This window comes from Thermobia domestica, chromosome 13 (assembly GCF_964235325.1).
Source record: "Thermobia domestica chromosome 13, izTheDome1.hap1.1, whole genome shotgun sequence".
In the NCBI taxonomy this organism is placed as follows: Eukaryota; Metazoa; Arthropoda; class Insecta; order Zygentoma; family Lepismatidae; genus Thermobia; species Thermobia domestica.
Genome location: NC_137466.1, coordinates 205,556,111 through 205,584,064, shown reverse-complemented (window position 1 = coordinate 205,584,064; position 27,954 = coordinate 205,556,111). Strand labels below are relative to the sequence as shown.

General features: G+C 36.3%; 2 protein-coding genes across 3 annotated transcripts in view; one reads left to right on the top strand and one right to left on the bottom strand.

Annotated features, from left to right (window-relative positions):
• Window positions 1–27,954, top strand: part of LOC145668967 (venom serine carboxypeptidase-like) — a 187,468-nt gene that overhangs the window by 43,096 nt on the left and 116,418 nt on the right. Inside the window, exon 1 of one of the 2 annotated variants that reach the window (XM_081737265.1) lies at window positions 12,623–12,760. The exons of the other annotated variant lie outside the window; for it this stretch is intronic. The gene's annotated coding sequence lies outside the window, so the exon portion shown is untranslated. Of the gene's footprint in view, window positions 1–12,622; window positions 12,761–27,954 lie in introns of those variants that run through there. 2 annotated transcript variants of the gene reach the window in all.
• Window positions 64–21,783, bottom strand: LOC145668969 (venom serine carboxypeptidase-like). The gene is made up of 6 exons (XM_081737266.1): window positions 21,409–21,783; window positions 12,530–12,713; window positions 7,886–8,029; window positions 6,537–6,611; window positions 2,906–3,072; window positions 64–688 (listed from the first exon to the last, which is right to left on the bottom strand). Exons 1-6 carry the CDS (start codon window positions 21,721–21,723, stop codon window positions 119–121), a joined length of 1,455 nt encoding a protein of 484 aa, XP_081593392.1. The 5' UTR covers window positions 21,724–21,783; the 3' UTR covers window positions 64–118.

The following is a 27,954-nucleotide window of genomic DNA, read 5'->3' as shown; positions in this document are numbered from 1 at the left end:
ATGTGTATGAATTGGTTCACTAGCTATATAGGGAAGTAAGGAGGAAAATAAATAAAATTAGAATTTGTGAATTAAAGTTGTTTATTTGTCTAAAACTATTCAAAAACTACATGGACACTTAAAACAATCTATAAAAATCTTTTGACGTGATTTTGGGAGCATTTTTAGTCACAAGAGGTTCGTTGGCGACGAATTTCGTAATAAGGTCCAACGACCAGACAGGCTGATCTGCTGGAATCATATGCCCACCATTACGGATCAAAACTTCGGTGAAATTTCCAGCTGATTTCACGTAACCAGCTAAGTCACTTCCCACAAACCAGATATTACGATCAGCATTCTTGTATTGATCAGCAGCGCTAAAGTTCAGTGTTTGATAATAAGCCTCCGACAATGGGTAGGCAACAATAATGTCCAGTTGTCCACTGTAATACATTACACGGTAGTTTTCAATTAATTCTTCCACCCAAGGTTTCACAGACTGCATGAAATCAATTATTAGGTTATCGTAGACTTCCCCACCTGAAGAATAGGTTTGATCACCAACGTGGATAGCTTGTCGGACGTTCTCTTGTTGAACGTATTCAATGTAATAATCTCCTTCTGGTGGCTCTCTCACGTACAGGAAGTTGTACAAGTTACTGAAACCAGAGGCGTATTGGAATTCACCTAAGTCATTATTCCATGCCTGAAAACAAAAGAATTTACAGATGCTGTTTATATATTACGAATTTGAACATAAAACTGTGAAAATATTTTACGCTGGATATTGTTAATACTGTAACAAACAAAGAAGTCTCAAATTTCGGTTATATGTGCTCATCAAAGTTACATTGTCGGTTATATGCGGTCATTTTATTGTGTTGCATTTTAATGAAAATGTCGCAACTTTTCAGAACTTTCGGGAAAGGGAAAAAGGAGAACATCTTTGAATAAAAACACTAATTTTTTAAGTGGAACAAAGTACGATTACTATTTTAGATAACTACGAGTACAGTATATGAATTTATGTTGTTTTCCATTTTGCAGACCCTTGTAAAAGCATCAGCTAAATGACTTCTTTCGTATAAATTTGTATAACACTTTCTCTACTATCTAAGCATAATTGTAATAGCTTCATGTTTTATTAACTACCATAAAGAGACATCGTGTGCGTGGGTTTTCTCTGGGTTCTCCCGTTTCCTCCCACTTTCTTCATTCCACCATTTCATTCATTTCTCATAATCACCGTCTCCTTTAGCCTCACCGGCATAACCGTGGGCCGTAAAACTTAAATATTTCATTTTTTTTACCATAAAGAGACGATTTTCTTGATCACTAATTACTAAAAAAAAATGTGATCCACCTTAACAATTTTTCTCAAAATGAAACTCATACATTGCTCATTATGTACATTATATTTTCAGCCCAACATACACCACATTAAATATTTTCTCAGTTATTCATGACTATTAGATATGCGTTGGAGTCTTTTAGAATTCTTTAGACAATTCTAGAAATGAGGAATGGGACAATTTGGACTGTTGCTGGGATAATAGTTGTTTTCTCTTTCTTTGTTCACGGAGTGCTTTTGTTTCTTTGATCAAAATCACAAATTTCTCTAGTACTCATTACATTAGTACTTAAATGAAATAGATACGGAGTAATTTCGACCACTTTTGAACAAATATACACTTATCACTGGAGTACGTTGCATCCCCTGTACTGAGGGCGTTTATCCAAACAATACTGAATGATCTTTTCAGATGTCCAATTTTACTGCAGCATGTCTCAAATTGGCTGATGTTCTGTTTCATAGTTTCAGTTATTTGTATAAATAACTTAATATATGCCTGCATTCCCACACTTACGATTCACATATTTCACAGCAGGACGTAAATTATTTTCTTTTCAGTTCTTTTCTACTTTCTACTAAGCAATAATTATGCTCTCTAAAACAAGTAAGTGAATGTTGAGTACGTGTGAAAAATTGGACTTTTCAGTTCTTTCCTGACAATCTCTACAAATATCATTACACTATTCTTTACTTATACATATGGTTTGTTCGTAATAGTTATGCTATTGATACCTTCTTTACTGGAAATACTTTGCCTCGTTTTGGTATATATAAACTATTAAACGTTCTTCTAGTCGTTAGAGCCTTTATAGGTATTTTGTGAGTATTCAATACTAAGCTACGTAAGCTTCTTTTATTTTCAATTATCTTCTTTTAGTTCTACAGTTTGGTTTCGTCCTTATAACGATTCATGATTCCTTCTGAATTAAGTATGTTGAATTTATTTGTTTCACAATTAATTTTATCATTTTACTCTCTGTGATAGCAAGTTACAAGAATTTGTCCCTAAAGAGACGAGGTAAGTTCGGGACACTTATTGCTAAAAATAATATTTTGAACGACTATGAGTAAGCATAAGGCATAGCGATTTTATTTTACATGACGAACTGGTGCAGTAGAGTAAGGATAATTTAACTCTTAATGATCCAATGTTATGTATAATCTGACCTAGCATTAACGAATGGGAATTCTAATTCTTGCGCATCCATAATTTCAATTCTTTCTGATCCACTCCACTTGAGTTCTGACTTTTTATATCCGAATGTTTGATTGAAAGAAAAGTACGTATTAATCTGAACGTTTGACTGAAATAAAGATAAGTTGTAGTCTGAGTCTAGTATAACATGACGGTACAGCATTTTTAGAGTTACACTTCATTTCTTACAATTTACACTTTCCCTTGATGTGCACCATTTTCCTTTGGTATCTTGGGAAATGTAACAGCTGGGTAACACTGTATTGTTTCCCTTAGTGCACGAATTACACTTAGAGGCACTGAATGCCATATTTCATACTTGGATTTCTTTTGGACATATTTTAGCAATAGATAGTAATAAGTATGCAACTTACACTAAAAGCGGCAACCCAATCTTCGCTAGCTATGGCATCTCGTCCGTCTTGTTCAATGCTTTTCATAGTGTCTCTTGTATTAGCATCCACAAGGCCAATTTGGTAGACAAATTCACTGTAGTTAAGAACGTTGACGGGATCACTAAATGCATTTCCAATTGCTAAACCTGTAAAGGGAGAGCACGAAATTAACAAATAAACACAAGTTCTTTTCTTCTGATAACGTATAAGAATAATTGAAAATGGGCTTTTCGTCTTCCTAAGCACATATTGTTCACTCCCAAAAAGAGAAAAATCGTGTGTTTATTGAAGTATTTGCCAGATTGATCTTTTAACGAACATATCCCTTACTAAAAGCAAATAAGTAAACTGTAATTCGGTCTTGATAGGAATAAATCTATGACAGCTGGTTTCAGATTTGTAACAACATTTTATTCAGGCAAAAAATACTGTCAGTTCTAAAAAATTAAGTGAAAAACTCTGATTTATCTACTCTGTAGTTCTTCTTCAGTAACTTAAAGGACTGGAAATTTGCAGTATTTCCTTGGGTGCAGAAAAGAAACCAATTGTCAAATATTGATTCAGATTCAGCCGAGCTTCCTCGTGGCCAAGCGCTTAGCGTACGCGCCTTTAGCGTGGTAGACAGGGATTAAATTCCCGGCGAGAGCTCATGAGGTTCGGATTCCACGTAAATTAGTAGATCCACTTCTCATATAGCCTAATTGCTGAAAGGGAGGCTAAACTTAAAATCCAATCCAATCCAGATTTCAACCATAAGATTCTTTAGAAAGCATACTGCGGTTCATAGATCATTAAGACCAATAACTTGATACTAAAAGGGAATACTACCAGTAACCTCTAAGTAGTATGAGCAGTCTCTGTTTTACACTCCATGATTACAAAATTCTAAAGTATCTCTTATAATATATATATAGGCGCGGGGGACGGCTATAAGAGCTATAGCGCCCTCCCTTGACGCTCAGGTTTGTACTGGATAAAATGAGCTTCAATTCTACTTTTTTTTTACATTAGATAAAGCTGCAAACCATGGTTTAGACTAGGGATGGCCATTTCCGGAAAAAGAGTTTTCCGGTTCCCGGAAATCACATTTTCCATTTTCCGTTTTTCCAGAAAATTTTCCGTCTTCCGATTTTCTGGAAATTTTCCGTTTCCGTTTTTCCGGAAAATTTTCCGTCTTCTGTTTCTCCGGAAAATTTTCCGTTTCCGTTTTTCCGGAAAATTTCCCGTCTTCTGTTTTTCCGGAAAGTTTTCCTTCTTCCGTTTTCCGGAAAATTTTCCGTCTTCCGCTTTTCTGGAAAATTTTTCGTCTTCTGGTTTTCCCGAAAACTTTCCGTTTCCGTTTTTCCGGAAAATGTGGCCATCCCTAGTTTGGACCCTCCCTTGATCCCTTTCTGGATCCGCGGCTGTTGTGATATATATATATATATATATATATATATATACAGTGAAACCTCCTTAACGGACACCTCCCAATAACGGACACCTCTATAATACGGACAGATTTTTTTGTCCCGGCAAAAATATATGTTCTCTTACGGAACAAAACCCTCCCTTTTACGGATACTCTCAGATACGGACGCGGACAGTCCTTTCCCCCCCAAACGTTTGTATAACCTCTTCATAACGGACAGAAATTTTTCTCGTTTCTACAATATATTACAGTATACAGAAAAGTTTTTTCCCCATAAGTGTATCTCTCATGAGTCCAGACCTGGTGAACCATCAAACAGAACAGCTGAACTTGAATTTTTTTCCGCAATAAACTGCTTTCTTGTGGAAATCCTAGAAAATTTTCAATAAGCAATAACACACATGCAGGGTTAGTCCTAAGGTTAGGAATTCTGTGCGAAAGATCTTCCCTTCCCTAACAAATTTAATCCTTGTTGTCTGGACCTTGCATCTTTACCGACAATTTCATAGATAACAAAACAAACATTGTTTGTTTTACAATAACATTTTCAACGAGCAATGTTACCTCTCTTACTTTTTTGGAAAAGAAACATTTTTCTTTTACTTATGGTACTGAAACAAGTCTGGGTTGGAGTTTTCACGGCTTCTTTTTTCATTCTTCCTAAAGGAAATTCTTTGTGATTGGGCCTGGGTCAATAAATATATACACCCCCAATAGCTTGCCTTTTCATCCATTCTGTCAAGGAAGAGCCAGCGCCAGTACATAAACACACATTCACACATGTTTCTTCTGCAATCGTACTGAGGATTTTTAGAGGACAGTTGCTAATGAGTTTTATTACCGTTGTAGAGGGAAAAGCATGCCTTTTTCGTTAAACATTGCCCGGCAATAATAGGCTGATTTAATAGAAATGAATTTCTCCTTCATCCTTCCCAGTAATTCAAATGTGTACTAAATAAGACTATTTTCATATTGAATTTTACGTATTTACGCCCATACATAATGTATTCACTGTATATTACTGCATACAATTACCCTTATGAGAAATTAAATTTCTGTAACCTCTCTATAAAGGACACCTCTCAGTAACGGACAAAACTTCATGTCCCATTGGTGTCCGCTATTGAGAGGTTTCACTGTATATATATATATCACAACAAATAAACGGTAATATGAAGTTTCTTCATTTTTCGTATAATCTGAAAACTATAATATTTAAGGGATATATTTTAATTGTATCCCCAGAATAATTACTGCAAAGTATCCTGCTGCGATTCTCGGTGGAAGTGCAAACATTTGTTTTTGGTGAAACGTCATGAGGTCGTTGAAAACAAGTTGAATTGACGTATAGTGAATTCCCGTCTAAAGAGCTATAAATAATGGTCTTGGAAGTGATCATGTGATGACCATTGAACCATATTAGGCCTACTCCTCCAAACTACTAGTCTTGTAATACTAGTGTGAAAATGGTCTAAATTAAACATTTCAGAATTGCATACACCATAAACTCATGACAAATTAGAGGTATTATCATTAGTATTTAGAAATGACTTTTACTATTATTCTAGTACTTCTGCTTTACGATATGTTATGATTTATAAAAAATCATATTAAGAGACTATAGTAGGTTTGAGAAACATGACTCTGGTCAGCCATACGTTTGGTGTTTTCAATGACAAAGATCAATGTTTTGTTAAAGAGGCGCTGGAGCCGAAGAAACAAAGTCATACTCTACTATTTTGTTTCGGGCTAATGCCTTATTATTGTTTAGTATCTTTAGGATAAAATCAAGCATGTAATGTGCAAAGTGAATTCATATTAACAATCGGTAGTTGCACATTTTACACATGAAAAAGTGCCTACGTAGATCGGTCAATTTGTTGCATTACGTTCTGAAAATAAAGTTTTGCTATAATCAATAAAGGACAAATGTTTCTTCGTTGTGTTCAACCTACTTTCATAAACGAACTACAATTCGCTTACATCCCTGAGGACAAGAAATTGTATGTGCGTGGTGTGTGATCCTTCACAAGACCCACATGCAAGATACTTGAAATTCTAGCTTTCTGAAGGTGCTTGTATGATCACTACCATATCTTGGAATGTAAAAAAAAAATATTTTTAAGTAAAAAAAAGTAATTGCTGTGAATTAAAATTAACTGACACTGTGCATACCACGAAATAATAATGAATACTTACCTTTAAGATTGATTTTCAAGTCAGCAGTTGGATTGTTTTGGTGTATGGTGTAGCTAATGGCAGGAACATATTTTCCTATAAACAAATTTTTAAGAAAATGCTGTTAACATCTAAATATGAATTTATACTACATTACAAGAAATACTACTCAAGTGATTCTCCCCATTACATTCAGCTTTTAGAGTGAAAGACTTTTAGGGACTCTTCTTTCCACTGAAACCACTATACAAACACTGGAGAAAATCTTTGAAAGTATTAAAATTCATCATCTTCATATCTATCTTAGTAATTATGATCACTAATTATTACGTCAAATATAAACATAACTTCAAATAATCTCCTAGATTATTTTATATGCTTAAGTACCTTAATTAGAAATAATTTGTTTTAAGAACTTCCACGTTCTGACCCACTGTTCAACTTCGGTGAGATTTTCTACAGTATGTGCCATAATGTTATAATTAACAAATTCATTTTTTTTTTTTTTTTGCAATCTATGTACTGACTAATCCGATTTTTCAAGTTCAAGTAGTTCCTCAAAGTTCAGTGTTGTCTCCAATATTGTAAACACTTTTTATATGTAAGTTACAAACCAATGATATCCAGGACCTAACAGGACAGGATAGAAAGCGTATACCCAGTAGAGAACGGTGGATTGTTTTGCGGTTTGGGGGATGCTTATTATACTGGTTGAAGGTAGGGTGCCACAAAGTTATGATAATGTCGGAGGACAGGATTGCCGACGTAACGATTGTACGATACACTACTCACACTCCACAGAATGAAGATCAGAGGATTCTCTTGACCCATGGATGCCGAATTTGAATATGCTACTTACCTAAAAATGCTGTGTCACAAAAGGGGCAAAGTCAATTAAGTGTGATCATTGTAACACTGCAGGAGAATCTGATATTTGAAGAAGTGGTGATTCCGACCACATTGGTAAGCATGAAGCTACTGATGTGTAACGATATTTTGGCATAGAATGATATTCGGCGTCATTCCGACACTGGTGTCTAGAGCGTATGTCCTATTTTCTCCACTCTAGATTTACATCTAATGTCAAGATGTTGCTGCCAATGTAGGCTATATAAACATTGACATGTTCCATTGAAAGATAAATCTTTTAGATGTACAATTTCCTTGAACTTACAGCAGGTATGTTAATTCCGCGAAATTATACGTTGTGATGCCATTTTTTGGCGCTACAAATATTCAACTACATCTACCTATCCTACACATTGTATTTGTATGTTTCTAAAACTACGATAAACTTGATATTGACAGATTATAAAGAATACATATCTCATGATCGAAATAAAGGGATTAATGCAATTTGCCACACGTACCTCCATATGATTCACCGGTGACAAAGAAATCGTTATCCTGAAGTTCAGGGAATAGCGTAAAGAATTGGATAAGAGCAGCATACAAATCTCTTCCAACCTCCACTTGATTGGTCACATAACCATCTGGATCGGTAAAACTGTATCCTGTGAAAGAAATATTGCTGTTATATGGAATATGCTGTTATGAAGTTATGAAATATAAGTACTTTCTTAATTTTGCCATATTTTGGTTGTTGACTACAACGTAGTAAATCTACAATAGGAATTTTAAACTAGAAATCAACCTTCAAAACAATAAGTATAGATTTAGAATGAATTAATTTTTCTTACAGTAGCTGAAGTTATAATGTTTGCATTAGACTATAGGTCTACAAATAGTATTCTTCTAAAACAACCACTTAATACTGTAACTGTACACAGGTGGGTATTCAAGAAAGTACTCGAGAGCTTGAAATGAACAAAATGTGATTAAAAATTAATATATAAGAGCATGCTATTAAAACGGAGGTTTACAATAGTATTCTTCTAAAACAACCACTTAATACTGTAACTGTACACAGGTGAGTATTCAAGAAAATACTCGAGAGTTTGAAATGAACAAAATGTGATTAAAAATTAATATATAAGAGCATGCTATTAAAACGGAAGTTCTTAGGAAAGTGGCATTCATTGTTATGTAACCTATTTGCTAATATTTCACTAATCACAATTAGAAACAACATAATGTGAAATATACGTAAACATTATTGTAAAGTTATTTAGCTATAGATATGCTACATTGACTTGATCCCTAGTCTTCCATTGCAAGCGCTGGTATCGGCTGAAGGAATTCCACTCGTTTTCTCTCGCTTAGCAACAGTTGCACCCTTATTGGCTCAACGCGTGGGTGTGAGCGTTAGTTCGCATTTTCGCCACGGCTCAAGACATTTTGGCAGCACAATACATTTTGCAGACATGTTGGCAAGACCTGCTGTTAGTTTTTTATCTGCTGAAATTTTGAACTTTTGTTCCTGAGATATGTGACAATCAGTACACAAAAGATTCAAGAGTACTTTTGGTCGTTTTAGACATATTTAAGATTTAAGATTTCTATCCAAAACTTCTATCAGTTTTTTAAAAATACATCCAGATATTGTAAATAGCTCGTATAATGTTTACCTTTCCATACATTTAAACGGAGTGTACGAATTTTGTTTCCTTTTCTTACACCTTTAATAACTGGAGTTGAATCTATTTTACTATAAATGATTCATATATATTCAGAACGTCACTGCTAGAGGGTTATAAGGAATTATTCTGTCCATGCGCCAGTGTTTTTTTTAATATATTTTAATAACCAATTATTCTCTACTACACACAAAGTTTTAAATTTCTTTTTGTTTTGTTACATATAGAGCAAAGTGTTTCTATTTTAGATTTAGTGGGCCGTATGCAAAGTCATTTTGACGCGTGATTATTGCCATACTAAAGAGTTCGACTAACATAAGGTTCGTGTAGTAGTCAGACCTTTAGTATGACGTTAATCATACTTCAAAACGACTCTGCATAAGGCGGAATATCTATTGCATTTGTGACTTGTACCTCAAGTACCTGTTTCAAAGGTCTAAATATACGAATACATAATTATGAAATAACATTTATGCATAAAATGAAGTCAGACGAAATAAGATCTTCCTTCTACATACAACATGATTTTGCCAACTAGTCAAATATGGCTTAATGCTGCAAGTATATACTCTTGATAGATATTGATAGATACGTTCTCGATCATAATTTTTTTTCGGGCGCGGTTATTCAGAGGTAGATCCTTTACCTCCGGTGCTTGAGGTCCCTGGTTCGATCCCAGCTCGCGCCGTGTGGACTTTGTGGTGGACGAACACCGTGCTCGTGGGTTTTCTCAGGGTTCTCCCGTTTCCTTCCATCATTTCATTAATTTCACATCTTCACCGTCTCCTTTAGCCTAACCGGCATAACCGTCGGACGCAAATCTTAAAGATTTCATTTCATTTTTTCGATCATAACTTTCACGAATATCAAGGTGATCAGAATGTCACGTAACTCACAGAATGTACTACAAAAGATAACAAAAATAGCCATCGTTTACTGCTTCACACATATGAACCGTTCTGATAATGTTCCTGAACGCACTCTGGAGCATTGCAAATGAAATGTTGTCCACAGTTTGTTAAATATTGGTTTGCAGTTCTTCCAAAGTAACTCGATTCGTATGCATAAAGTGCTGAAATTCTGTAGTGAAGAAAACCATGAGGTCTAGATGTATTAAAGTTAATGTTTTCTAACTGAGTTCAAAGAGTGTATATCTGTTTTATACTATATAGTTATTTATATAGTTTTGTATTGTATTAATTATTCTGATATTGTTTTCTTAGTAAACGCGGGAGCATGTGTGTGTGTGTTTCGTATTTATGTATGTATATGTGTAATGTGAATCAATGTATCGTGTTTTTTGTTTGCATCAAATATTTTCCAATTTTTTGTTAGTAGTTAGGCGTAAGAGAGGGCCTTATAACCCTAACCTCGCTGCTGTAGAAAATAGGCAATAAATAAATAAATAAATAAATAAATAAAAAGTAGATTTTCCATTTCAATACAGAAAAAATATATTTGTGAATAGATTTAAGTATAATTTTAACATAGTTGCATCAATTTAGATTATTATTATTATTTGTTTATTTGAAACAGTATGTTTCCGTAGTGATTTCAAGTAAATTTAATCAGGAACTGATCATAATTGTCGGAACTAGATATTGAAACTCCTTAATGGCTGACAGTACTAAAACAATAAGTGTGTATTCATGTATAATTTTGTAACGAGTAGACCGATTAAAAAAAATATATTTTTATATTTCGTAGAGCAGTGGTCGCCAAACTTATGAAACTTCTGAGGTACCGTACCGTTTTAAAATCCTGCTGTGAGCTACTGTACCATTTGTAAATCCTACTGTGAGCTACCGTACCATTTGTAAATCCTACTGTGAGCTACCGTACCATTTCTAAATCCTATTGTGAGCTACCGTACCATTTCTAAATCCTACTGTGAGCTACCGTACCATTTCTAAATCCTACTGTGAGCTACTGTACCATTTGTAAATCCTACTGTGAGCTACCGTACCATTTGTAAATCCTACTGTGAGCTACCGTACCATTTCTAAATCCTATTGTGAGCTACCGTACCATTTCTAAATCCTACTGTGAGCTACCGTACCATTTCTAAATCCTACTGTGAGCTACTGTACCATTTGTAAATCCTACTGTGAGCTACCGTACCATTTGTAAATCCTACTGTGAGCTACCGTACCATTTCTAAATCCTATTGTGAGCTACCGTACCATTTCTAAATCCTACTGTGAGCTACCGTACCATTTCTAAATCCTACTGTGAGCTACTGTACCATTTGTAAATCCTACTGTGAGCTACTGTACCATTTGTAAATCCTACTGTGAGCTACCGTACCATTTGTAAATCCTACTGTGAGCTACCGTACCATTTGTAAATCCTACTGTGAGCTACCGTACCATTTCTAAATCCTATTGTGAGCTACCGTACCATTTCTAAATCCTACTGTGAGCTACCGTACCATTTCTAAATCCTACTGTGAGCTACCGTACCATTTCTAAATCCTACTGTGAGCTACCGTACCGTTTTTAAATCCTACTGTGAGCTACCAACCAAAAGAACTAACAACTTAAAAAATCTTACATTTGTTTATTGCCTATAAACTTACATTTCTGATCTCTCTCTATATCTTATATATATATATATATATATATATATATATATATATATACAGGTACCTTGATAATAATCTCCTTTTAGAAGGACATATATGTTTTACTTCATGATCTATTTCACTTCAAAGAAAACAAAAATATTAGAAATGACACATTAAACTAAAAGTTCATAAAGAAAAAAAACTTAAACCCACTTCACCGTTTACTTGAGCTTTTAGAGATAATCGGTAATGCTGTATTGTTTGTGCGGAAACTCTGAAAACTCAATGACGTTGAAGGTTAAAAATTTGTCTCGGTTATAGAGCAAGACCTAGCCCATCAGAAAATAAAGCGGGATTCTGAAGATTTCACACTCAACATAGGCTGTATATTGCTGAATTCATTGACACTTGGGGTAATTGAAATAAGGAAAAGAAAAGCGAGTATATAAAAAGTGTTTCCAACTAATAGTGCTTGAATTGTTCACAACACAAAAGTCGCTAGGTTTGTAAATAAGCAGCCAAATCGTAATTTACAAATCACCAAAAATATTGGTAATCGGAAATATTATTTTTTGTGGCTATTCTGGAAATCGAATCCCCTAGATTTAGCGACTTTTACCCCGAATTGGCAACACTGATCAAGGTTAGCCAACCGGAGAGTTAACGCGATCTACCGAAAATATCCCCGCGTGCCACTAGTAGATCGCGATGGAGGGTTTGGCGATCACTGTCGTAGACCGATCACTTTTATACAAACCAAGTGTCCTACCTTTAATTTAAGTACCCAGCTAAACAACTGGGGTAACGAAAAAGTGGAAAATAAAACAATTAAAAATATTAACCAACTTCAAAAATAGCACTAAGATGCAGAAAATAATAAAATAGCGCTTAGAGAGTCTATTCATATTTACCCGTTCCCACAGGGTTGTCGATGTACACAACATTATGTTGGAGGGTCCAAGAATAGTTGTTGGGCACAAGTGTCATTTCAGCAGTAACTTTGAAAGGACCATTCTCCCAAAACAAGGCATATAGCGAAGAGGAGCCAGGACCTCCTTGAAGCCACAGAAGAACTGGAGCGTCTTCAGGATTTACCTGCAAACAAGGACGAAAGCCATTACAATCATTGTGGCAACTAAAGGGTTTGTAAACTCAATAGGTGAAGTTCTCTTATATAGTAAGAAAAAGAAAAGAAATCTTAATGGTATCAATTACGAGTATCATACACAGGGCCGGATTAAGGGGGGGCTTAGGGCGACTATAGCCCCGGGCCTCGACTCTGATCAAAATCTAACACCGTGTGCGTAGGTTTTCTCGGGGTTCTCCCGTTTCCTCCCACTTTGTTTATTCCACCACTTCATTCATTACTCATCATCACCGTCTCCTTCAGCCTAACCGGCATAAGCGTGTTACGTAAAACTCTAAAATTTCATTTAATTTTCATTTTCATTTCTGATCATCAACTGGTTATCTTTAAAAAATCATGAAGATATAATCATCATCATAAAATAAAATATGACCAAAATATGAAACATATTTCCTTAATTTTCCTACTGTACTTTCACAGAAATGTATTAGGTGAAGTCAGCAGGGGCTACATATTTTTTCTAGCCCCGAGCCTCCAGAAAGGTTAATCCAGCCCTGATCATACATACTTAGTTATTTACAATCTCCCATTCTGCTTTTCAGGCGTAATGAGCTTGTTGTCAATGAGCAGGCGTTGAGCTTCAATTCTTTATAACAGTGTAGTTTTCCAGTGAATTGTCTGTTTGAAGACGTGCAATTAAACGCCCTAAAGTTTATGTACGATTTTAACTCACAGAACCTTCTGTTGTTAATGATAAGTTTTCGGCGATCAACACAACAACAATACACCAATCAAAACTGTAGTACGAGGTGAAATACACGACATACAATGGAATCTTTCAGTTTAATATCCGGAGATTATATCCTAGGGTAGAGTATACGGATAAAAGCTAATGATAATGGAACTATTGTTGAATTAGAATGTGAGAGAAAAGGGAGAACCCTGAAATGGTTTCTCTGACACAATATTGTCAATCTTAAACTCGTGTGGCCTGGGATAGAATTAGAGACTCTCACACGAAGGTGAGGGCTTTACTATTAAGATTCAGGCTTCATATTTGTTTGATATATTGCATTGTCAACACATAGACATCCATCGTTATTATTTCTAGCTTTCCAGGGCGGTGTTCGCTCCTCTAAACCCAAGGATTAGGATTTAGAATTTAGACTTTTGGGCTTGCGGCATCTATGGCCATTTAGCACGTCACGTTTGAGGAATGACGTCCCTCGGCGAGCACACTACCCTTGGAAAGGGAAGGAAGGAAGCGGCCTGGGACCTATAAGTTAGGTGCCACCCCGGCATTTTCATGATGTGAGGAAAACCCAGGAAAACCTCATTCAGAGCGACTACGTCACCGGGAATAGAACCCGGACCGCTCGCACCAAAGGCAAAAGCGTTAGCGACTACGCTACGCGGCGGGCCACCACCCCTCTAAACTCAAGCGACTCCCTGATTAATTCGTAACAAAAGGTCAGCGTTAAAAATATTATGTCCTCACATGGAGTCAAATACAAGTACTCGACCATCGCCAAATATAATGTCATTAACCATTCAACTACACATTATTCATAAGTTGCTTGGAATAAGCAATATCAAATCATGTGCATATTACATAAGTTGTCCCAATATAACTCCGAAAAACTATAAGTTATCTACGTTTGACAACATTGCATTATAACCTTACCGAGTTTTGTAATGTGTAAACAGGTATTTCTAGTAGCGATAGCAAGAGAGGGTGGTGTTCATCATACCTGTGCTGATTGTTAGGCAAAGATGATTAGGAGATCGATTTCTGCTCTTTCGGCATCTAAATCCACGTTAGTCAGTCACTTATGAGGGATGAAGTCCCTCGTCGATCATACTACCCGAGAAATTGGGTGAAAGGAAGGGGAAAGGAAGATGGTGGCCTGGGACCATAATGTTAGATACCATACCGGTATGTACACTCATGTCCAAAAGTATTGTCGCAGGTCTATAAATATGTTGTTGTAAGAACATAATTTGATAACGAATTTGCCCGGTATTTCTTATAACGTTAGTATGTGTATAATCGGCAAAGACGTGTATGTGGAAAATTTCATGTCAAATGAGCAGAACAACAAAACGAAAACAAAACTTTCTTGTCTACTTTCCAACACTTTGTTTTATTCACTCTAATTTTCGTATTTATAATTCTTTTCCTATGAAATTTACCACAAATATACATTTCCCGATTATACAACATAGTATCAGTATTAAAAGTACCCTGCAAAATCATCATTAAATTATATTCTTACAAGAAAACAGTTACAGATATGCGTAAATCATTTTGGACATGAGTGTACCTTGTAGGAATTAGGAAATTCCAGAAAAACTTCACTCAGAATGGCTGACCTGAAGAAGCTCTTACACTTTCTCAACAGAGTGTCCCCACCGGGAATCAAAGCCAGGACCTCTCACACCAAATTAAGCAAAGTTGAGTGAGAGTTGTTTCCTGTACTTCTGCAACTATTGTGAGTTTGTGGTTCCAGGAAAAATTGCTATGAAATAAATAGATAGGTGTCGATTTAAGAAATCTGTAAAAGAAATTTTTTTTCTTTTTTCTTTTTTCTTTTCTTTCTTTCTTTTTTTTTTTTTTTTTTGTTTGTAGGAAGGATCATATACAGGATTTGGAAATCACTTTCATAACCTAAGTCAAAAAAGGTTCGCCAATGAAAATCAACTGGGGAAATAATTATGATTGCATTCTTTGACTGTAGAGATATGATCTGTCAATACTTTGTTCCTCAAACACTACAGCAGCTGATTATTACAGAGCAATGCTACAGACATTCAGTTAACATATGACACGATAACGATCATACGTATAAAGCAATTGAGTGCTGCACTACAAGAACGCCAGACTACAAAGGCAAATGCAATACTGTTTCTTACTTACAGGAATTAAATGTCACACTAACGTCACATTATACATTTATCACCAAATAGCTTTTGGATACAACTCGATTTTGAGAAGAGCAGTTATGTGGAACAAACTTTGAGACTTATTAACAAGTCACACTACAGGTTGTCAGGTGTTCTTTGACAGCAGCAGCAGGCAGGTGTTCTTAGACAGCAGTCCACTTCAAAGGACAATACTGCAAGTAATAGGATTATTTTCTTCATTATTAAGGCATGTATCATTTTCTTTCAAGAGTTTCTTAGTTATTTTTGAACAAGCTTGAATAGAATGACGTTCTTTCTAGTAATCGTACTTTTTTATTTTTTCTATTAATGTAGCTAACGCATTAAATACGTCACTTTAGTATTGAAGAACTAGAAGTTATGTTGGCCTCATTTTGTAAAGTTCCAGATGTCCTCATTAATGCTAAACTATCCCTTGGTAAACATCTTAATCATGTAACTCGTATCACCACGTTTTAATGTATTGATTTTATTTTATAAATCACACCTATAGTGCGTCCAGTAAGAGAACGTCTCTGACAGCTCGCAGTGACATTGCCACTATTCGCGTGTCAAGGTTTTTTCCCGTGCAACTGTAGTGGCAATTTAATTAATGGTATAAGACAGAGTGATCGTGGTTGGTAACACTGGTATCAAAGTAGGGGCTGCAAGGTCCCACCGCATGTGGTAAGAAACGTCAGAGACCATCTCTGTTGGCCGTGCTATAGGCCATATTATTATTACTGTTCCCTTCTAGCACAAAGCTTTTCTAGATAAATTTAATAAAATGGGATCTGTACTCAGCTTCATTCTGGCCATTGTACTTTACGGAGTGCAATGTATGTGAGACCTTCCTAATTCGGATGTTACGTATAAGAGAGAGTGCTCCAATACTTTTGCGCCGATCAGAAGCTCCTCCGTGGCTAAGCGGTTAGCGTACGCGTCTTTGGCGCGGGAGACTCGGATTCGATTCCCGGAGGGAGCTCATGTGGTTTTGATTCCACGTTAATTAGTAGATCCACGTCTCATATAGCCTCGTTGCTGAACGGGACGTTAAACTCAAAATCAACTCAACTCAATTTTTGCGCCGACCCCGAAGTTATTACAACCAAAGGGGAGCGGCCCTGGCAACTAAAAGACTTTTATTTCCACCTTAGGAGGACACTTAGTACTAATGATTTGGAGTTTATCGTCCCTTCCAGCATCGAGGCAGAATAAATACTGTACATTATTATGAGACCTGGACGTAAAGCTTAAAGTAGGATCCGAACCACATAAGATTCCATCGGGTTTCTCGCACCAAAGGCGTGTAGCACATTCCCAGGAAGAAACTCTTAGTATTAACGGCTCGAACCGTTCAACGAATGCAATCTACAAATCCTACATTCTAAATATGCATTCAATTATAAATAGTAACACGAAGCACTTGATGGGTCTTCTAGGACTTCTGTACAGATGAACAGAAATACGGAACATCTCTTTCTTAACAACTTTCTGCAAGACAATAATTTCTCCTAAATTGTAATATTGTTCACTTATCTAGACAATGGCAGCTCCTACAAACCTATCCCGGCTAAGCTCAGTTCTCAACTTCTTCGTTGCAATAGTAAGACTTAAGAGTACCTCACACACGTGTGATGGCAAAACATGAATGTTACAAACACTAAATATTCAACTACCTGACACTCGTCATGAAATCAGTGACTTCAAATATCTGTGTAAACTCACACATGGTCAACTCAGGTCCGAAACACTACTCTCAGAATTGTATTTCCGAATCCCCGTAAGACAAACACGCAACACATCTTTTTCATACAGTACAACCTAGACTTCCAATAGTTCAACGTTCTCTGTTCTACAGGCTTCCTAAACTATACAACGAAATATCACATACATCCATAGATTTATTTAATTCTGAAGCTGCATGTAACTCGGCACTACGACGTCATTTTAGTGAATAAACTGTCAGCCTTTCTGATTATCATTTACATGTAATTATTATTATTATTATTATTATTATTATTATTATTATTATTATTATTATTATTATTATTATTATTATTATTATTATATTATGTTTCATCTCTTAGATTTGTTACATATTCTAGTGTGAATTGGAGTTCAGCCGTATCTGGAATTTTATTCGTAAATAAATAAATAAATAAATACTATTAATTATTATGGGCACCGACCGACATAGTATTTTAAAAAAATAAATTTTCTCGATATTTTCGAAAACTGCGAACGACAATTCATCCTCCATCTTTAGAGCTCCTTCGTCGCTAAGCGGTTAGCGTACGCGCCTTTGGCGTGGGAGACCCTGGTTCAATTCCCGGTGGGACTTCATATGGTTTGGATTCCACGTTAATCAGTAGGTCCATGTCTCATATAGCCTCGCTGCTGAACGAGACGTTAAAATCAACTCATCCTCCATCTTTATTTATGGTCCATCTTGTAGTTAAACAAACCTTAAATTTTAAGGATCAATCATAATTTTGGGTTATTACTTGTTAGTGATGCTGTATACTATCAGTTTGCTATTGTCCTAATGAAGATCTTGATGAAGGTATATTTTAGTATCACATTTATCTTAATATTTTTTCGTTGTTCCCATACAAAATCACTTTACAGATTATGAAAAACGTTCGTTTTGCGCCACTTTCTCAAAAACTACGCATGATGATTTACAGTCAATTATATCATTTGGTTCAGCTACATGAGACCTATCAATTGGTATAATTCTTAATTCTTATCTTTGCACACTTTAAAACGCTATGAATATTATAGAACTGACGCCTTAAGATCAGAGTATTTCAACAGCAGATTCTTTTTGTAAGTTTAACTGTTACGTATGTTGTAGGTAGTGGCGTATTTATTTAAGGCAGTGGTCTCAAGCCCCCCAGCCCCGAAATAAATTTCTTAGTTTTTTTCATTCTACGTACAACAATAATCCTTGTTACCATATCTAAGAATTTCATTCACTTTCCATTTTCTTATGCTCTTTGTTCAAAAATAATACTGTATTTGTTAAATTTCATTCCATGTAAGAACTGTGTTCTTTTATTTTATTTTTTTAACGAGGTATTTCGTCCATTGTACTCTTCTGTTTCTTTTTCTTAGTTGTTACTTACTTTCGTTTCTCCTATCATATTTTCAACCGTTGTTGGTTGTGATTCAAGTCGGCCGTCGTCAGTAACACCAAAACTAAGAAAATATGGTTTTTACGGGGACAGACTACTAAATATTTTTCAAAAGCTAACAATTTTTCTTTTGTCCATTTTTCGTAAATGAAGAGTGGTAATGAGATGCAACTTACCACAATAATAAATAATGTTATTCTACATCGAAAATACGAATCGGAAGAATTTTCAGTGTTGCCATCCATAGAAATTATAGTGTGACCAGAATTTGAATTACCCAAAAAATCTAGGATAAGGCAGCGATTAGAAAAATGAATTCAACTGTAATTGATGACTTATCATGTCTTGGTTCCTTGTTTACTACTTTTTAAATAATATTTGTATTTATTTTGTAATAACTTATATAAGTCATTACAAAATAAATAAGTCATTACAAAATAAATAAGTTATTACAAAATAAATATAAATAATTTTTAAAAAGTAGTAAACAAGAACCAAGACAACGTGATAAGTCATCAATTACAGTTGAATTCATTTTTCTAATTGCTGCCTTAACCTAGATTTTTTGGGTAATTCAAATTTTGGTCACACTATAATTTCTATGGATGGCAACACTGAAAAATTCTTCCGATTCGTATTTTCGGATGTAGAATAACATTATTTATTATTGTGGTAAGTTACATCTCATTACCACTCTTCATTTACGAAAAATGGGCAAAAGAAAAATTGTTAGCCTTTGAAAAATATTTAGTAGTCTGTCCCCTTGATGTAGGCCCTAATCACAATACTATCACAAGGAGCTGTTTTTAAACATGTAAAGTTATTAAATTAGTTATGAAAAATTATGTAAGAAGAAATGTTGTACGTTGTTTAATAAGATATAATGTAATAATATTATCCTTCTGTTGTTCATAACTGTTTTATTCTTTGATTATTTCATTCAATTTTGCCTTTTCCTTTAAATGATTTACTTTCTTTTCCTTATCGCTTGATCTGTATGTAATTTAAACAATAGGTTATTTATTTTTTAAAAAATGTGCCGGCACCTAATCTCATACATTCACCCGTGCATTTCCTTTTTGATAATTTAGGTATTATCTTACCTTTCAGTTATTTCTGTCCCCTCCCCATTCTCACTCAATGTCCTTATTCCTCGTACGTGGAAGTGTCATTATACAAATATTGAAGGAAGGAAAATGAACTTCATTAGAATTTGTCGACACCCAAAAGGTAAAATATAAGGGTTATTCACGTGTTGTGCATAGCCTCCCCGAAACAAAATCCTACATACGCCACTGATCTATGTCTTTCTTTATTTTGTTGAAATTGTTTATTATTATTTTCTTAAATTAGTGTTATTCTTTGAGTATAAAATGTCTCAGCATTGATGTACCTTAAGCTTCTTGCTTGATAATTAACCCTTAAGTACTTGCGGGGGTTGTTCACAGACCCCCAACCAGGTAACATAGATTATAATATATTTATTTCATGAGATGATTAAGAGCTCACTCATGGCCGTTCACCGGGTTCGGACCTCCCAGAAACTTTGCAACTCTTCTAAACTGAGTTATTTGTATTTTGCCTATGTCAAAGATTTACTCACGAGCAGAAGCAGAGTTTGGGGATGGCCAATAGGACCACCGCCCCAGGCCCCACGCTTACAGAAGCACCGCGTTCTGGCCATGGTTCGTCGAAGCACATCGCGATTTTTAGCAGTATTCTGGGGTCATTATTGGCACTAGGCTCCGAGCGAACCTAACGCAGCCTCTGCTCACGAGAGTTCGACCTAAAACATATTATATTTTCGAATTTGAACTCCCCAATAAAAAATTCTTAGTGCGCCCTTTTACTCTTAAAATTGATTTCATTTGATTTGAATCTCAGTTTAGCTTTCCTTTTCAGCAGACGACATGAGACATGGCCCTATAATTTAATGGGAAATCCGAACCTTACGACCTCTTTCCGGGATTCGAACCCGGGTCTCCCACGCCAACTCCTGAAATCGAAAGCTTATTATTGACAATCTACATGATTTTCTCATTATCACAGGTGTCACTTGCTGCAACTGAGAAGCTTCCATGCTCCACGGTCTTCCACTAATCTCTTCGTCTTCACGTACGAACTTTCTGTTTTGATATTGTCCATTAGTTGTAGCCTTCTTCACTCCCTCCCTCTCTTTCCTGCCACCATACGCTCTAGCACGTCCCTCATGATACAGTTCGTTCTTAGACAATATCCCAACTAGTTTCCCGTCCTTTTTTAAATACTATTTAAAATTGTTCTTTTTCCTCATCATTTCAAACACCCTCTCATACATTTTCCACTCAACTCAGCTAAGTCTCTCATTTCTTCTCCACACTCAAATTTCAAAAGCTTCCTGTCGTTTTTCATCATTTTTGCCTAATGTCCATGTTTCTTAACCATACAATACAATACTGCACACGAAGTATGTTATGAGTCTTTTCCTCTCAACTCTTTATTCAAGGTCCCATAAAATAGTATTTTCTTCCTCCTAAAGATTTCTTTCGCTGCTCCTATCCTTGCTTCTATTTCACGTTCACATTTCTATTGATTTCCATTGAAACATTATTTGAGTTTTTAAAATAATAAAGAACTCAACATACATGGTATATTTGCTTACCTGTTGTGCAGGAAAATACCAGAAAAACAAGTTTCCATTTGTTTCAGGATTCACAGTAAGATATCCTGAATAACTGGGAATTCCTTCGATGCCTAGATCACCGACTCTGGACGCATTACGAGCTTCTTCGAGGTTTCCAGCCTCGATCAGTGGCGTCAAGATAAGAGGTTCACCTACATCTCCTTGAACGGGCTTTGGTTCCCATCTTGGATAAACGTCCCTCAGTGGTCTGCGCTTAAAGCTTTTATTGTGTTGATTGCCACATTCAGCGCTGACAAGGGCAACAAACAGAAAAATCAAGGCCTTGGTCAACATAATGTCACATCTACCTGTTTGTTTCTACTACGAGCAATTGAAATTGTATTGTTTTCTGCTTACTATTTATATACGTATATCTCTTGCAACTGACCAGACATCTGTTATCTACCTACTTCAAATAGTAAATCATTCAATGATGACAATTTTCCCGCACTTGTCGGGCGTTATCTGTTACTTGTTATCTTATTGTAGACGCTCAAAACAATATCCTTTTGTAATAGTGATATGATTGAAACAAATCTACTGAATCAGCTATTGAGTAATAGTAGTGAAAAAGATAACAGAAATTTCTTTTTTTTAAAAAACAGTGAATAGCAAAAAAAAGTCTACGTTATTTCCCATTTGAAGGTTCTTGGAGAGATTGCTATCATTTCTTTCTCGGTATTTATAATAGTAAAGCTAATGTACTAAAGACCTACATGTTCTTAAAAGTTTCCTTTTGTTTATATGGTTAGTGTCAAAGTCCTCGGTGTGGGAGATTCCGTTCGACTTCTGGCAGGAGCTCATGTGGTTCGGATCTCGCGTTAAGCCGTGGGTCCACGTTTCATTTAGCTTTACTGCTGTAAGGAACGCAAAGCTATCATCAATCAACAAACGTGAACTTAATAAAGTGTAGTACGAGCGGTCTCGGATTCGATTCCCGATGGGGACACTCCATCGAAAAAATATAAAAGCTTTTTCAAGCGAACAATCCTGAATGAGGTTTCCCTCATTCACTCCAGGCAAATGCCGGGATGGGACCTCACTTCTTTTTTTTACCCATTATTTGTTTCCTCCTCAATTTCCTGGGTAGTGTAATCGGCAAGTGACGTCATCCTTCATACGTGACAGATTAACATGGCCATAGATGCCGAAACCCCAAAAACCCAATTCCTAATTTTAGTGACGGGCTAACATGCCGAAAGATGCCGAAACCCCAGAAATCTAATTCCTAATCCTAATCCTAGTGACGGGCTAACATGGCCATAGATGCCGAAAGCCCAGAAATCTAATTCCTAATCCTAATTTTAGTAACGGGCTCACATGGTCATAGATGCCGAAACCCCAGAAATCTAATTCCTAATCTTAGTGACGGGCTAACATGGCCATAGATGCCGAAAGCCCAGAAATCTAATTCCTAATCCTAATCTTAGTGACGGGCTAACATGGCCATAGATGCCGAAAGCCCAGAAATGTAATTCCTAATCCTAATCTTAGTGACGGGCTAACATGGCCATAGATGCCGAAAGCCCAGAAATCTAATTCCTAATCCTAATCTTAGTGACGGGCTAACATGGCCATAGATGCCGAAAGCCCAGAAATGTAATTCCTAATCCTAATCTTAGTGACGGGCTAACATGGCCATAGATGCCGAAAGCCCAGAAATCTAATTCCTAATCCTAATCTTAGTGACGGGCTAACATGGCCATAGATGCCGAAAGCCCAGAAATCTAATTCCTAATCCTAATCTTAGTGACGGGCTAACATGGCCATAGATGCCGAAAGCCCAGAAATCTAATTCCTAATCCTAATCTTAGTGACGGGCTCACATGGTCATAGATGCCGAAACCCCAGAAATCTAATTCCTAATTCTAATCTTAGTGACGGCCTAACATGACCATAGACGCCGAAACCCCAGAAATCTAATTCCTAATCTTAGTGACGGGCTAACATGGCCATAGATGCCGAAAGCCCAGAAATGTAATTCCTAATCCTAATCTTAGTGAGGGCTAACATGGCCATAGATGCCGAAGGCCCAGAAATCTAATTCCTAATCCTAATCTTAGTGACGGGCTAACATGGTCATAGATGCCGAAAGCCCAGAAATCTAATTCTTAATCCTAATCTTAGTGACGGGCTAACATGGTCATAGATGTCGAAACCCCAGAAATCTAATTCCTAATCCTAATCTTAGTGAGGGCTAACGTGCTCATAGGTGCCGAAAGCCCAGAAATGTAATTCCTAATCCTAATCTTAGTGACGGGCTAACATGGTCATAGATGCCGAAACCCCAGAAATCTAATTCCTAATCCTAATCTTAGTGAGGGCTAACATGCTCATAGGTGCCGAAAGCCCAGAAATGTAATTCCTAATCCTAATCTTAGTGACGGGCTAACATGCTCATAGGTGCCGAAAGCCCAGAAATGTAATTCCTAATCCTAATCTTAGTGACGAGCTAACATGCTCATAGGTGCCGAAAGCCCAGAAATCTAATTCCTAATCCTAATCTTAGTGACGGGCTAACATGCTCATAGGTGCCGAAAGCCCAGAAATCTAATTCCTAATCCTAATCTTAGTGACGGGCTAACATGCTCATAGGTGCCGAAAGCCCAGAAATGTAATTCCTAATCCTAATCTTAGTGACGGGCTAACATGGTCATAGATGTCGAAACCCCAGAAATCTAATTTCTAATCCTAATCTTAATGACAGATTAACATGGTCACATACTGAAAGCCCAGAAATCTAATTCCTAATCTTAATTCTTAGTAAAGTCTTTGCCAATTCTATTTCTAGATCTTTTAATATAAATCGGCTTTTTAAAGAAGCTATTATCTGTTAATACAATACAGAAACGAGACGAGAGACTGGGCGATAAGTAGCTTTGATAATTCTTGTCTCAGTTTTGAGACGGGACGAGAAATTTCTCCTAGTCTTATGTGCATTACTAGATCACCTAAGTCTTAGCTCTTGGACACTGTTTTAATGTCACATGATTCATAGTACTAAAGCTATCGATTTTTAAAGTTATTGTACGAACATAGTGATAAACATTTATCAATATTTAAAGATATGCAACGCATTACACAACATACTCTAATGATAAATATGGTTTAAATGTTGTTATAAAACACTCTTCGTGGTTTTCTTGTGACGTGAAAGGATTCTGATAGCTTCTATATGAAATTAACCCTTTATTGCGCGAATTAATTTTTGCTAGTATTGAAATTATTTTTCTTCTTTCTTTCTTTAAGAATTACGTAAATAAATGTAAATAATATCCAATAATATGATTTTTAAGGTATTAGTGCTGTATCGCCGGACCAATTTGAAAATCGAAAATAAGTACGAAAATGTACTGCATTTGGTTATATTTGGTTGGATTACATTAACTTACGTTAGAGTACGTTACATTAGAGTACGTGCAGTATTACTATACGTATCCATCGTGTAAGTAGTAGTAGTAGTAGGAACGGGTTAGAAGCCCTGTAGGGATTAGTTGGGTTCTGTTCTCGACATGAAATGGGCAAATTAAAGTCTTGCCCAAGTTTTTCTGTACATTTTTACAATCTACATTCATCCGCATAGTAAAACAAGTGTACCTCTCCGCGAAATAGTCCATCCGCCTCCACATATAGGGCCGCTTACAACACCAAAAACAACCAACAAATACTATCACTTTCTTAACTTTTACTATTTCTCTTACCTGACTTTCACTTATTTTCCCTCATAAACTTAAATAAATTCTCGAATTGAACCGGTAAATTTCGAAAAATTGGTCCGGCGATACAGCAATTAACCTATTTTTTTAATGTTTTTACTTCTGGGGTTTCAAGTTACAGGATAGATGTCATGGTTGTATTACATTAGTAAAAACAGAGTTTAGTGTCAATATCAACAGTAACCTTGTGATATGGAAGATTGTGAAACAATGATTTTTTAAGTGTTTAGAAAACGTAAAAAAACTTACAAGTAACAAACGTGCACATTTTGTGCTTTGTATATCCTTTTGACGCTCTCTGACAGTCGTTGTCCGACCTATGCCACTAGACGAAAACTGTGGTAGAAAGCTTAACTCCATTGGTGCTACATGGCATCGGCGTGCGCTATTCGCTAATGTACACATTTTAAGAATATCATTATTATTGTTATTGATGAACATAATCAATTGGCACCCAAAATGCATTTCAGGGTTAAGCTAAAAATATCAGGTCATAAATGTTTAAGCCATGAATTCATAAAACGAGACGAGAAAGAATTCTTTGAGAACGGAGACGAGTTGGATTTTCTACAAAATCTTTGAAAAAAATGAAATGAAATTTTTGAGTTTTACGTCCCACGATTATACCGGTTAGGCTAAAGGAGACGGTGATTATGAGAAATGAATGAAATGGTGGAATGAAGAAAGTGGGAGGAAACGGGAAAACCCCGAGAAAACCCACGCACACGGTGTTTGTCCACCACAAAGTTCCCTTGGCGGGAGCAGGGTTTGAACCCGGGACCCCATACACCAGAGGTGAACGCTCTACCACTGAGCCACCGCGACACAAAATCTTTGAGAACGAGACGAGAAACCCTTATTTCTTTTCTCTTCTCGTCTCGTGGACACCATTAATAAAGTATGTCCCCTTCATAGAGTCACTTCAGTATCTGAATATTTACAAAGCATGCATTTGAGTTCGCTTTTCACTATTTTCGTTCTATATAAGAATGACTAGTCGTGAGTTTCCCAGTTGCAGAACTAAAATCATCTTTCACTGATTTTATCAAATCTTTATTACATACAGGGTGGTACATAATTTTGTATATGATGTTTGACTAACTGTAGTTTTTGTAATTCTGGACAAAAAGTTTCGATATGGCAACACTGTTTTGCCTTAGAGTGGAGATAATGGTCACTGAATGGAGTATCGCCTCACTATGTGATACCAGTGCAAGAGTGGCTGAACGAAACATTCCCAAACCGCTGGATCGGTCAACGTGGGTCTATGGAGTGGCCAACTAGACCTACCGATTTTAAACTACTTCACCTTTTCGTATGGGATGTTTTAAAAGAAAAAGTGTATCAACATTACGTAGACAATTTAGCCGAACTACGAGAAGCTATCACAGAAGAATTCCACAGGATAACAGTGTCACAAGCAGCCTGTGACAACGTTGCTCTTTGTGTTCAGGCATGTATCGATTTGGATGGTGCATTGGTGGACCATGCCATGAAGAATAGAGATTAAAATTCTTGTAAGAAAGGGTATGAAAAGCTATCACAGAAGAATTTCACAGGATACCAAAGTCACAAGCAGCTTGTGACAACGTTGCTAATCGTCTCCAGGCATGTATCGATTTGGATAGTGCATTGGTGGACCATGCCATGAAGAATCGAGATTAAAATTCTTGTAAGAAAGGGTATGAGAAGCTATCACAGAAGAATTCCACAGGATACCAAAGTCACAAGCAGCTTGTGACAACGTTGCTATTCGTCTCCAGGCATGTATCGATTTGGATGGTGCATTGACGGATCATGCCATGGAGAACAGAGATTAAAATTCTTGTAAGGAAGGGTATGAGAAGCTATCACAGAAGAATTCCACAGAACACCAAAGTCACAAGCAGCTTGTGACAACGTTGCTATTCGTCTCCAGGCATGTATCGATTTGGATGGTGGATTGGTGGAGTATGCCATTGAAAATAAATATTAAAATTCTTGTAAGGAAGGGTATGAGAGTAACGTGTTTATGTGCAAATTATGTTCCTAGTTTCTTTTCTGCAGTCTTTGAAACATAATATAAATAATTATGGACCACTTTGTATGTACATAGCACTTATCTAATGTTTAACTTCAAATTTATTTGTAACAGGTTAACGCTTAACCTTAAATTAACTTTCTAAACTTATTTGTTTTGATTGCTGAGTTTACTTTCCTTGTTTATTTCTTCACCTCTTCTACCTCGTGAAATCGCTGTTCTTTCATGCAGGGTCTATCTCTTCATTCGCGGAAACAGGAAGACGTCTGGGTCGCTTCGGAGCTGACCTGTCAAAGAACAGCATCTTTAAACTCGACACTCTTTTTGTTTTTCAGTCAGAACACGAAACACTAACTTTGTAGCGATCCTTCTCATTCCCAAATATTTCGTTAAAATTCACTTAACTGAGCTTCAAGATACGCCACATAACTTCTCCAACTCTTCAATGGATCGTTGTCAGTCTTTGAGCACAAGCGCAAGGATTTTGTCGACATTTTCGTCCGTTCGAGGAGTTATCGGACGTCCAGAACGAGGTTTGTCATCAATCGCCATTTCGATTCTTTTTTTGAATCGAGAAAACCACACATACACTTGAATTTTCCCCTAGCACTGTCATTGCAAGCTGTGTTCAACATTACAGCAGTTTTTGCGGCAATTTTCCCGTGTAGGAAACAAATTTTTACAGCCGCACTTTGTTCTCTTAAATCGACCACCTAAAACGAAGTGCAAGCGAAACTGCTTTTTTTTTTTTTTAACGAAAAAAGTTACTGTGACAAGGGAGAATCTTTT

Bases quoted from the DNA above. Each gene is read 5' to 3' on its own strand.
- LOC145668969 (XM_081737266.1), bottom strand. From the start codon at position 21,723: ATGTTGACCAAGGCCTTGATTTTTCTGTTTGTTGCCCTTGTCAGCGCT. The intron at 6,612-7,885 runs GTACGTGTGGCA...ATTTGTTTATAG, and splicing joins CACCGGTGAATCATATGGAG to GAAAATATGTTCCTGCCATT. The intron at 689-2,905 runs GTAAGTTGCATA...TTTTGTTTTCAG, and splicing joins ATTGGGTTGCCGCTTTTAGT to GCATGGAATAATGACTTAGG.